Source organism: Tarenaya hassleriana, unplaced genomic scaffold (genome assembly GCF_000463585.1).
Source record: "Tarenaya hassleriana unplaced genomic scaffold, ASM46358v1 Cleome5, whole genome shotgun sequence".
NCBI lineage: Eukaryota > Viridiplantae > Streptophyta > Magnoliopsida > Brassicales > Cleomaceae > Tarenaya > Tarenaya hassleriana.
Genome location: NW_010967707.1, coordinates 5,526,172 through 5,537,344, shown reverse-complemented (window position 1 = coordinate 5,537,344; position 11,173 = coordinate 5,526,172). Strand labels below are relative to the sequence as shown.

General features: G+C 35.2%; 4 protein-coding genes across 4 annotated transcripts in view; 2 read left to right on the top strand and 2 right to left on the bottom strand.

The window, feature by feature from the left end:
• The first annotated feature begins 345 nt into the window (after nt 1-345).
• On the top strand, nt 346-1,402 carry LOC104827465. Its single transcript, XM_010560636.1, has 3 exons — nt 346-883; nt 990-1,059; nt 1,394-1,402. The coding sequence occupies exons 1-3, from the start codon at nt 468-470 to the stop codon at nt 1,400-1,402; spliced, it is 495 nt and encodes a 164-aa protein (XP_010558938.1). The 5' UTR covers nt 346-467.
• Nucleotides 1,403-5,748: 4,346 nt separating this feature from the next.
• LOC104827161 (delta(7)-sterol-C5(6)-desaturase 1-like) lies at nt 5,749-7,826 on the bottom strand. Its single transcript, XM_010560261.2, has 4 exons — nt 7,757-7,826; nt 7,292-7,677; nt 6,645-6,950; nt 5,749-6,259 (listed from the first exon to the last, which is right to left on the bottom strand). The coding sequence occupies exons 2-4, from the start codon at nt 7,527-7,529 to the stop codon at nt 5,946-5,948; spliced, it is 858 nt and encodes a 285-aa protein (XP_010558563.1). The 5' UTR covers nt 7,530-7,677; nt 7,757-7,826; the 3' UTR covers nt 5,749-5,945.
• Nucleotides 7,827-7,880: 54 nt separating this feature from the next.
• Nucleotides 7,881-9,998, bottom strand: LOC104827162 (delta(7)-sterol-C5(6)-desaturase 1). Its single transcript, XM_010560263.2, has 3 exons — nt 9,611-9,998; nt 8,774-9,079; nt 7,881-8,375 (listed from the first exon to the last, which is right to left on the bottom strand). The coding sequence occupies exons 1-3, from the start codon at nt 9,813-9,815 to the stop codon at nt 8,065-8,067; spliced, it is 822 nt and encodes a 273-aa protein (XP_010558565.1). The 5' UTR covers nt 9,816-9,998; the 3' UTR covers nt 7,881-8,064.
• Nucleotides 9,999-10,872: 874 nt separating this feature from the next.
• Nucleotides 10,873-11,173, top strand: part of LOC104827160 — a 1,950-nt gene continuing 1,649 nt past the window's right edge. The window contains exon 1 of the mRNA XM_010560259.2: nt 10,873-11,074. Within this exon, the coding sequence (XP_010558561.1) occupies nt 10,916-11,074 (159 nt within the window). The 5' untranslated portion in view covers nt 10,873-10,915. The remainder of the gene's footprint in view (nt 11,075-11,173) is intronic.

Here is an 11,173-nt window from a genome sequence, read left to right as displayed (position 1 = left end):
CACGACCACCGTCTCCTCCGCCGTGACGGAGGCGGCGAAGAAAAAAAATGTCTGTTGGTGAAAATATAATGTGTTAAAAAAAAAGATAAGATCTTTGATGAAAATAAACGTTATAGGGACCAAATAATTTATGGGCAATCAATGCACATTATATGTATACATATATAGATGTCTATTTCTCATCTGAATTTCTATCTTATGTTAGAATGACTGTTGTTGTAGCTGTATATAGTTGTAGTCCAATTCTATTTATTTATTTTTTTTATTATAATGTTTTCAAAACAGTAACTATAAATCCGAGAGGCCCACATTTGACCCACAATTAAAAAAAAAAAAGCCCTTTAAAAGGCCCCTTGGAGCTTTCTCTCTTTCTTCTCCCACACAATCTTCTCTAGCAACTTGAAATGTAACACAGCACGGGCGATTCATAAGAAGAGGAAGAAGAAGATCAGACGGCGGCTTCAACTATGGCGGGTCTCCACAAATTCAAGCTGTTCGCCGCCGCTCACTGCGGCTTGGAAGCGGCGGCCTCCGTCGCCGGGAGTCCCGTACTCAGTCCGACGAAGAGTCCTGTCTTCCATCTCCGGCGACGCAAAACCTTAAGGATGTTGTTCGATCGTACCTCCGACGACCGCGGGCGTGATCTCCGGAAAATCCTCGACGAATCGCCGGAATCGGATCGGAAATCCGAGAAGAGCAAGAGAGAGATCAATCGCAGGAGGCGTAAGTTAAAGGAACTAATGGTGACATCGGCGTCGCCTCCATTCGAAGACAGAGAGAAGAGATGCGGAGACGAAGAAGAGAGGAGAGAGATGTTCGGAGCGCCGGCGAGCTCCGGCGTCGAGGTGGTGACCGGGAGAACCGGTTCAATCAGAGGATTCCGGTACATAAAATTAAAAATTATTTTTGTATTTCTTATTTATCTTATTAAATTATATATTTAAAATTTTAAAATATTTAATAACGGCTCTTTTTTGGGGGTATAGCAGGAAAGGCGCGTGGAAAGGCAAAATTATGAAAATGAAAGCGAGGAGACAACAACATATGCTTCATGCGAAAGTGTGTCTCTTCTTTTTGTTTCATTTTACGGAAAATCAAATCGCAATTCTCTTAGAAAGATCTTTCTTTTTTATTAATATTTTATTTCGTGACAACTCAATAAGGATCCGATTCCTTTCTAGGAACGAACATTTCGCGTTTCGATTATGTTTAGATTAGAATAATTCGACTTTAAAAAAAACTATAATCATTTGATTTATTTTATATATAATTTGATTCGGTTCAAATCTATTTCGGTTTAGATTTATTGATAAAATATCCATTTTTTCAAAAAAGAATTCAGCTGTGTCAATTGTTTTTTAATCTGTTTCGTTTTGGATTTCTTCGATTTTAGAGAAATTAAAACTTTTTTTTCATACCGAATTCACTTCAATTACATCAATCCATTATTCAGTTGGGTTATTAATAAGTTCTTTCTTTTCATAAAAAAAAAAATTAATTTGAATATAGAGAAGAGATTCTCAAGACCCTTTGGCTTACAAATCATTAGACCCATCATCTCTCCTTCCCGGCACGTAATGAAAGCCGAAAACCTTGACCACGTTCTGAGCCAGGGCCTCGGGGACATGATTCCGTTTCGGAACTGATCAGAAAACGATGCAAGAGAACCTGCAGCATGTCTCCTTTGCAAGTCGTTGTTTCTGCGCACGCAAGTACCAAGATAACCGAAATCTCCAAACTATCATCAAATATCGGACACATGTCTCGTCGGCGCCTTCTAGCAACCTCTCCCATCCCTCGGCTGCGGAAAGAAACCACAGAATGTTAATGCGTTTTCGACAGAAACTATACGCAGAGATGAAACAGGAAAGTGTGGTTACCTATTTGTACCAATTGGTGCGAGATGTGATGAGACCGAGAAGAAGAGCTCGAAGGGCCACAGCCCCTTTCCTCCCCATTTCATCACCAACAGTGGTAGATCCGGAGAAATTTGTGAGTGGACACTAGTTATAATATGTATATATATATAAAATAAATTTTTTTATATATATATGATAAAATTAATAAATAAAAATATATCGTCAAATTATATTCTATAATTAAAATTCTAAATAAAAAATCTTTCTATAACTATTTTATAAGCATTTAAAATATATCTTTTTTCGATTAAATGAATTAGACTATCATTTAAAAATTGATCACCAATCCGATTACACAAAACTATTTCCACAAAATTTATCGGTGAAAAGCATATCTCAATAGTCGTGGTGGTAACCTCAAAATCAATCATCGTATTAATCAAACCAGTCTAGATTAAATCGTTTCAATTTATTTTGTATCATCTTTTTTAAAAATGACGGTCGCAGTTGATAAAGTTTCTTAATCAAATATTGATTAGGATGAACTTTAATATTATTTTTCTATCGGTAGAATTTGAAGATAAATCATTCAGATCAATTTATTCAGAAGAAGTAATATGATAACTTGATACATTGTTTTACCTTGAGATATCAATACAAAGTTTCTTTTGATAAATTTGTCTATTAGTTTTTTTTTATCAAATAATAGACAAATTTTGGGGGTTCGTTGTTGAAGTTCGGGATAGCAGGTGCTTTGAAAACGTTGTGTGGTAAAGCATTTTGAACAGAGCAGTACCAAAAGCTCGGATCCTACACTTACTGCTCGATGGTGACACTCCTCCTCATATATATGCATCTCAATCTCCATTCCTTGGCTCTTCATAGACAGGCTTCTGATCGTGTTGTCGTTGCTTACCAATACATGATCTATCTGATCCTGATCCTGTTCGGATTCAATTTTCTCGAATCTTTCATTCGGTATTTCCAATCATAGAGCTTGATCTCTCCGATGATGTGGTTGACTTTGACCGCTCCTTTGTTCCACGTTGGTTTATGTTGGGTACTGGTTCATAAGGTGGGAGTCGGAGTGGTGGAAGCTGCAGTTTCACTGGGAGTGGCTTATCGAGTTAATGCAATTTTGCTATGGATCTACAAAGACTGGTCTTCGACTTGCGAGAAGTCGAGGGCTTTTATTATGTCGGATGTGTTGTCCAAGATCAAGGAGTTCTGCCACTTCGCTCTTCCTTCGGCTTTGATGATGTGGTAAAACATTTCTCCTCCTTCCCCTTCTGACGGTTATCATTGAGAAGAATCATAGAAAACACTTAATGATATATGATAATGAATTTTTTTTTCATTATGATTTCGGTTTGGGGGCGAAGAAAAAAAATAAGGTAAAGAGCTTTGATGATGTGGTAATGGTTTTTGTTTCCGTAATGATTTATATTCAGACAAGACCCAACTATCTCATTCGTTGTTTTCCAATACATAATCTATCAGATCACATCTCTGTTTGGAAATATAATGAATCTCAATAGATTGAAAGAGTTTTTCGGATCCTATTCGTTGTTTATTAATATATAATTTATCTCGTATCATCTCTATTTGGATATGAAATGAATAAACATCTAAAATAATCTAAATGGATTGAAATAATTTTTCGAATACACTAGTCGTACATTAATTGTACACAAATTGTACAATTTAAAATTTTTATCAAAATATAAATAAAAATTGATTTGAATATAAAAATAACAAAAATTATAAATATTCTATAAAAAATGTGAATTTCTAATAGAACGAAAACAATAAAAATAATATAGATGGAATAAATATATATATTTTTTAAAAATATTTTAATCTAAAAATTTTAAATCCTATGGAATCATTTATATTAAAATAAATATTATTATTTAATCATTCTTTAATATTGTATACTTGTATAAATCTACATTTTTTCTCATGGTTTATATTTAAATGATTTATATTTAATTTTGTAATTCATGGATAATTTAAATTTTATTTATTTATTTTATTTAAATAATATAATAAAATGACGTCTAAAAAATATACTATTCTAATTGATGAATGGTTTTTACATTATTTTTTCAAGTTCATTACAATTTTTTCAAAATGTTTACACACACGAATGGTATTCATAAATAATTTAAAAACATTTAAAAAAAATATGATACTGAGACCCGACTAAACTACATGTGGGTTTGTTCCTACGTTCACCAGCGCTCCTCGATGATGTCATCTCGTTCCTCTCTGTCACCCTTGAAACACTGATCCATTCATGCTTTTAAAAAAATCTGTTTTGTTTTTCAATTCTAAATGTGAAAAAGTTTTATCTTTTCTTTACTTTGGTTGGGATTCTTATTGACGCTCGGGATGGCAGGTGCACTGGAAACATTGTGCAACCAGGCATTCGGAGCAGAGCAGTGTCACAAGCTCAGATCCTACACTTACTGTCGGTGGTCACAGTCCTCCTCATATGCATCTCGATCTCCATTCTTTGGTTTTTCATGGACAAGTTTCTGATCCTATTCAGACAAAATCTAACTATTTCACTCGTTATTTATTAATATATGATCTATCTGATATCGTATCTATTTGAATATGGAATAAATAAATATCTAAAACAATCTAAATGGATTGAAAGAGTTTCTCGGATACACTAGTCGTACATTAATTGTACACAAGGCGTACAATTTAAAATAAAATTTTATCAAAATATAAATAAAATTAATTAGAATATAAAAATAACAAAAATTAAAATATATTATAAAAACGTGAATTTCTAATAGAACGAAAAGAATAAAAATAATATAGATGGAATAAATATAAATATTTAAATAAAAATATTTTAATCTAAAAATTTAAATCCTATGGAATCATTTATATTAAAATAAATATTATGATTTATTTATTCTTTAATATTTTATACTTGTATAAATCTATATTTTTTCTAATGGTTTATATTTAAATTATTTTTAATTTTATTATTTACTGATAATTTAATTTTTATTTATTTATTTAAATAGTAATACAATGACGCTTGAAAAATATAGATTGTTGAATGGTTTTTACATTGTTTTTTCAAGTTCATTACAAATTTTTTCGAAATGTTTACACATGTAACATAAAAAAAAAGATATATGTTAATATGTTTAAAAAAGTCTAAATAACAAAAACTAATGATATTAATAATAGTATAATTTAAAAAATATGCGAATTTAATGTAGACATAATGAAAATGTCAAAAAAATTCTAAATTTTTTTTTGGAAAGAGTTATGAAATGATTGAATAATATGACAACTATTTTTTTAAGAAATCCGATGTATGTGGGATCATAAAAGTTTTGGCTTTTTATATATTTAAATCATATGATATATTTTTTATACATCTTTCTAATTTAAAAAGTTATGGAGATATTTTAAATAATTTGTTGGTTAAATTATGATCATTCTTTTTATATTATAGTAATTTTAAAATTGAATTTAATTACCTTTTCAATTATACATATTTTTTAAATAATAACTTTTTTGTTAGAATAAAAGTATGTTTCTTAAAACTAAAATTTTATTTTATTTTATTTGGAAAATTGTTTCGGGATGATTTGAGTTGTATTTTCATATAGAACGGAGAGGATAAAAAAAACAGAGAATAAATGGCTCTCAAATCATCAAAGGATTTCTTATTCATCCCTTTTTACACCGTATTGCGTTCTTCAGTATTCACTTTTTTTTTTCTTTCTTTTATTACCTTTTCGGACGAAAAAGGTTAAAAACACTTTAAGAAAAACATGTGAATAGCGATCAAATTTGTAACAACGGATTTCGAAAAAAAAAATTCCATCAGACAGTTGAAAATTCCAATCGCAACTTATAACGGATAACGACAAACGCATCCGTGACAACGGTGGATTATTACGGCGTTCTGACACAACTTTTGAATAGTTCATTGAATCAGGGAAACTATAGAAAGTCTGGAACTTTGGTTTTCAGCCCAAATGTCGGAAGATGACAAATCACAACAATAACCGGAAATAAAACGAAAGTGGGCAGAAGAGGCAATCCGTATCACTTTCTTTTCTTGGAGCCATCGTCGCCTTCTTCTTCTTCTTCAATAGGATCCCTAAGTGAACCAAACATCCAATCCATCCAAATGGTGTAATGGCCATAGTTGTGCCTGTAAGTCGTGTGGTGTATGGTATGGTATCCGGCTCCCATTATTGGCCATACATCCCCATGGATGCAGTCATGGATGTTGGTTGTCCACATCCCATCCATAAAAAACAGAACCAGATGGCTTGTGAAATGGGTCGGGACGATGAACAGGGCTACCACGTGTGGAACTGCCTGAAGTATCCCGTCCAATGGGTGAAGAGCGAAACCTGAAAACCCGAACACGAGATTGTATAACGGGTAGTCGAGGTTTCCATCTTTTTCTTAGTTAGAACATATCTGAGAAGACACACCACAGATATTTCACATTCTAGCAGACACATGACAAGTTTTCAGCATATGAACTCACGGAATCACTCTTTAAAGTCGATTATAAGACGTGCCCATGAGCCTTCGGCAGCAAGAATATAAATACTACCGATATTTCGATGATATACATATGAAAATTCAGATCAGATCGCCAAACAGGAGTTACTATGGACGAGAAAGAGGTTGCTTTACCATCCTACATAGCGGTTTCCATTCTGTATAACATCAAGTATAGTGATTGAAAGACTTGGAGAGGAGAGCAAGAGAGGGAGGGAGGGGACTTACCTGCAAAAGGAGAGATAGAATTCTGCTTGTTGTACAAATGGTGGGTCGAATGAAGACACTTATACAGAGGTTTAATGTCATGCAGTTCCCGGTGCATCCAATATACGCCAAACTCCACAAGAACAAAATAGATAGAGATGTATAATGAATACATGGCCCATCCATGCTCATCGGCTCTAGAGAAGCATCTGGTCCAACCCTTTTCGATCATATACTCAGAGACGGTCGGAAGAAGCGAGTACCATGGCATAGCCTTGGTTGAAGCATAGATCTGCAAAACCATGGCCTTTCTTGTGGGAATGGCATCTGCAGATAGTGACAGAGTTCATAGAAATGAAGCTTAGATGATGCAACTAAGAGTCTATCTTCCAGTTAGTGAAGACACAGTCACAAGAACACAAGCAAGAAAGCTCTGAATCAACCAGCTTACACAAAGTTTTCAGCTTTAAATCTCTAAACTTTCTCGTCGTTGGCCTTAGAAAACAATCTAAGTGAATGATGGAGTATAATATTGGTCAAGCAACAAATTTACAGCACCCGGACATAGCAGATTTAGATTATACATAAATAGATCAAGAACTGAACAGAAAGCAGAAATGGCAAGAACCCATCAGAGAAAACCATTGAAGAAATCACAAAGGCGTCACCTTTTGGGATGTAGACGTTGTGCTTAAGGTAGTAGATATAGAAGCACCAGAGGAAACCTGAGGTGAAGTAGAGTAGGGTTCCGGCTAGGTAGTTCCGGAGCCATGTCTGGATAAAATGAGGTAATGGGTCCCACAGATTCGCCGGGAGAAGGTGGCCCAGAACGATCCGGTTGTAGAAAGAGGTCTCGTCCACGAACTGCATCGTCAGATCACGATTCCTCAATCGGGTTCTGTTCATTGTCTGTGTTTATAGACACGGCAAGGTTTAGTACATAGGAAATCCAATCTTTAATCAAACTCTATGACAGAAAACGTGACAAAGAAAGTACAGAAACTTCCTTTAGGAGGAAGCCGGAGATGACGCGCCGGTTTTCTGGGATGACCAACTGTAACGTTCGAAGGACTCTGAGAAAATCCGTGCCTGGCAGTGTGCTTCTCATTTTTCACGTTACATGTTATACTCACAGATATGGAAGATCAAAGTGTCTGATATCGCTTCATGGGTTTGATCCTCTCTACTCACATCTGATCACAGTTTTGTCTTTGGTGTAATTCTCTAATGCCCACCACCATTGCAGGATATAAAAGATGGCAAAAGATCGTTCCTTTATAGAGAAGAACAGAAATAAACTAGACAAAATGTGAAGAAATGTTTCAACCGCAATGTTGGGAAGATATATAGAAACAGAAGAACAAGAAGAAAAAGATCTCAGAAACGCAACGCCAACGCCAAGCAAAACACAAAACCCCCCCAAAGAGGGCAGGCGTCTATCTCACTTTGCTTTCTTGGAGCTGGAGCTGCTGTCTTCTTCTTCAATGGGATCCCTAAGGGAACCAAACATCCAATCCATCCAAATGGTGTAATGGCCGTAGTTATGCTTGTAAGTTGTGTGGTGTATGGTGTGGTATCCAGCTCCCATTACAGGCCAGATGTTGCCATGGATGCAGTCGTGGATGTTGGCCGTCCATACGGCCTCCATGAACAAGAGAGCCAGATGGGTTGTGAAATGGATCGGGACGATAAACAGCGCTATCACATGTGGAACTGCCTGAAGTATCCCGTCCAATGGGTGAAAGGCAAGTCCTGAAAAACCAAACAATGAGAATGTTTCACCGTGCATTATTCAATACCGAGAAGAAAGGTGCGATGGTAAGTTTCGGGTAAGATAAAGATGTACAAGAAGCTATGTCGATGTACTTGCAGAAAGCATCCCTTCAAAACCAAATAAGAACACGCCCGTGAATCCTCACTTGCAAGAATTTACATACTACCTATCTTTTCTTTGACATTAATCTAAGAAGTTCAGAATTTCACCGAGTAACATCATATCTACCAGAAAACTTACTGCTCAAATCACAAGATCGGTTTTGCTATCAAAAGGAGATTATTCTACATACTTTCGTGCAGAATGAAAGCTTGAAGAGAGCAACATCACCAAACGCAAAAGGAGTGATGTGGACTGAAAGTAGAAGGAGAATTACCCGCAAAAGGAGAAAGAGTATTCTGCTTGTTGTAGATATGATGGGTTGCATGGAGATACTTGTATAAAGGTTTAATATCATGCAGCTCCCGGTGCACCCAATATATGCCGAACTCCACAATAACGAGGTAGAAAGCGAGGTAAACTAAATAAAGGGTCCATCCATAATCATCTATTTCCGAGAAGCACCTCGTCCAACCTCTTTCAATCATATGCTCAGAGACAGTTGGAAGAAGAGTGTACCATGGCATAGCCTTCATTGCCACATATATCTGCAAAAGCATGGCCTTTCTTGTAGGGATGGCATCTGAAGAGAATGGGAGAAAGAGATCGAGAGAAATCATAGAAATAGTGCTTAGACAAGGCAGCTAGATTGTAAGGACGATCAAAAGAAAAACTATAATCTCTAACACTAACACAATGAACACCAAACCAAGAAATTAATCATGCAGAGAAAGTTGGGAAATTGCTCAGAACTATGGTCGAGCAATATTCAGTTTCCTGGTACTAAATCCACAGATTTCAAATCCCATCGAGAGATCGAAAGTCAAACCTCACAAAAATCAGCAAGGGGGCTCGTTTTCATGATTGAGAACAATGATTGACATAAGAACAGGAGATTAATCACTCGGAAATCAACAGTCTGCTAAGAAGATATCACCAGATTTTACCCTTTCGACCCTGAATCAGAAAGCTCAAAACCGATCCCGGGTCAACATAAAAAATTGCATTCCACTAAGCCGATTTCATGAATCAAACAGAAACACCCAAATCCTGGAATCGAAAATCGACGAGAAGCCACAAGACAAAACCATCAAAGGAATCACAAAGGCGTTACCTTTGGGGACGTAAACATTGTGCTTAAGGTAGTAGATGTAGAAGCACCAGATTAAACCGGAGATGAGGTAGAGTAGGGTTCCGGCGAGGTAGTTCCGGAGCCATGTCTGGAGGAAATGCGGTAATGGGTCCCACAGATTCGCCGGCAGAAGGTGACCCAGAACGATCCGGTTATAGAAAGAGGTCTCGTCCACGAACTGCATCATTAGATGACTCTGCTCCGCCGCAGCCGTTTTTCTCCGGCGGGATTCACCGAGCACGTGAAGGGGAAACCAGAGAGGAAGCGCCGGTTGTTTTTGCCAGCCAACTGTAATGTGTGTGAGTGTCAGAGAATATTATTGTCTCTAGTTGTTGTATTTCTTTAGCAAGTCCATCAAAAGAGCCGGGCAATGCAATGGTGATGGTGGTGCTGCTGGTGGTGTTTTTTTATTTCAATTTTTAAAAAGCAGATTTTTTCCCCTAATCTTGAAAATACTAATTTAATGAAAAAAAACCCCAAAAAAGAATTCTTAGCTTCTCAATGAACCATTTAAAACCCCTACTATACTCTATACATTACATAGATCTTTAGCTTTTAACAATTATCCAAAAAAAATCTTCATTTAAATTCCCAATCATAACAAATTTAATTTAACCATAAATTTTGTAAAAAAATATTTAAGACTATCATTTATATTAAATTATAATTAAAAAATCTTCATTTATAGTTGATTTGGATTTGTAGATAATTAGGTTTTAAATGAATGCTTTTTAAAAGTTAAAGAATTTTTTTAAAAGGTGAAGTTCTATTTAGAGTAATTTTTAATTGATTTTTTAAATGTATCATTTGAAAACCTAAAAATAATTTACTTGGATTAAAATTAAAATAAAAAATTCTTTCTAACTAAAATATAACAAAAAAATTCAATGAAATTCAGAATTATTCACTTTTAATAGTGAAATGTTGTATACAAATAAGAAATTAAATTAAATAGTTTTTTTACTATCTTCGATTGAGTGGATATTTTTTTATAAGTAAAAAGGTATTATTAACAGTTTTAAGTGTAAAAAGTGTATTAGTAACACTATTAGTTAAATTATTTTTTTTAATAGGTGTTAAGTAGAAATATTGGGGTGTGATTTGATATTCCCTAGAAATACGGACTACTTATGCATTGACGCACTAATTTGGGGTTGTCATCTACATATCTTGCAAATTTCGGGGTGCAAGTTGTTATTTCTTAAAAGAGAAATAGAGAGAATAACACGACGCCGTTTTCTTCATTCTTTCTTCTACGATCTCAAACCAGATCTCGAGGAATCGGCCATGCCCGGTGATGGAGAAACCATTGGAGCGTCAGATTACGGAAGTGTCGATGAAGAAGCCGAAGAGGATAGAAAGGAATCTATTTTAGCATCAACACCTTCTCTTCAACCCAATTTCAAGCGATCCAGTGTTACCCACCAACAAATTTTGAAATTACAGGTGAGTTTCAGGCCAAACCCTAGGAAAACATCGCGGTTATGTTAGTTATGCTCTACGAGGAATTCTGCGAAGTGTTTTTTTTTTTTTGGGGGGGGGGGA

Bases quoted from the DNA above. Each gene is read 5' to 3' on its own strand.
- LOC104827162 (XM_010560263.2), bottom strand. From the start codon at position 9,815: ATGATGCAGTTCGTGGACGAGACCTCTTTCTATAACCGGATCGTTCTG. The intron at 9,080-9,610 runs GTAACGCCTTTG...CATTCTCTTCAG, and splicing joins CAATGTTTACGTCCCCAAAG to ATGCCATCCCTACAAGAAAG. The intron at 8,376-8,773 runs GTAATTCTCCTT...TTGGTTTTTCAG, and splicing joins TACTCTTTCTCCTTTTGCGG to GACTTGCCTTTCACCCATTG.
- LOC104827465 (XM_010560636.1), top strand. From the start codon at position 468: ATGGCGGGTCTCCACAAATTCAAGCTGTTCGCCGCCGCTCACTGCGGC. The intron at 884-989 runs GTACATAAAATT...GGGGTATAGCAG, and splicing joins GGTTCAATCAGAGGATTCCG to GAAAGGCGCGTGGAAAGGCA.
- LOC104827161 (XM_010560261.2), bottom strand. From the start codon at position 7,529: ATGAACAGAACCCGATTGAGGAATCGTGATCTGACGATGCAGTTCGTG. The intron at 6,951-7,291 runs GTGACGCCTTTG...CACTATCTGCAG, and splicing joins CAACGTCTACATCCCAAAAG to ATGCCATTCCCACAAGAAAG. The intron at 6,260-6,644 runs GTAAGTCCCCTC...TCGGGTTTTCAG, and splicing joins TTCTATCTCTCCTTTTGCAG to GTTTCGCTCTTCACCCATTG.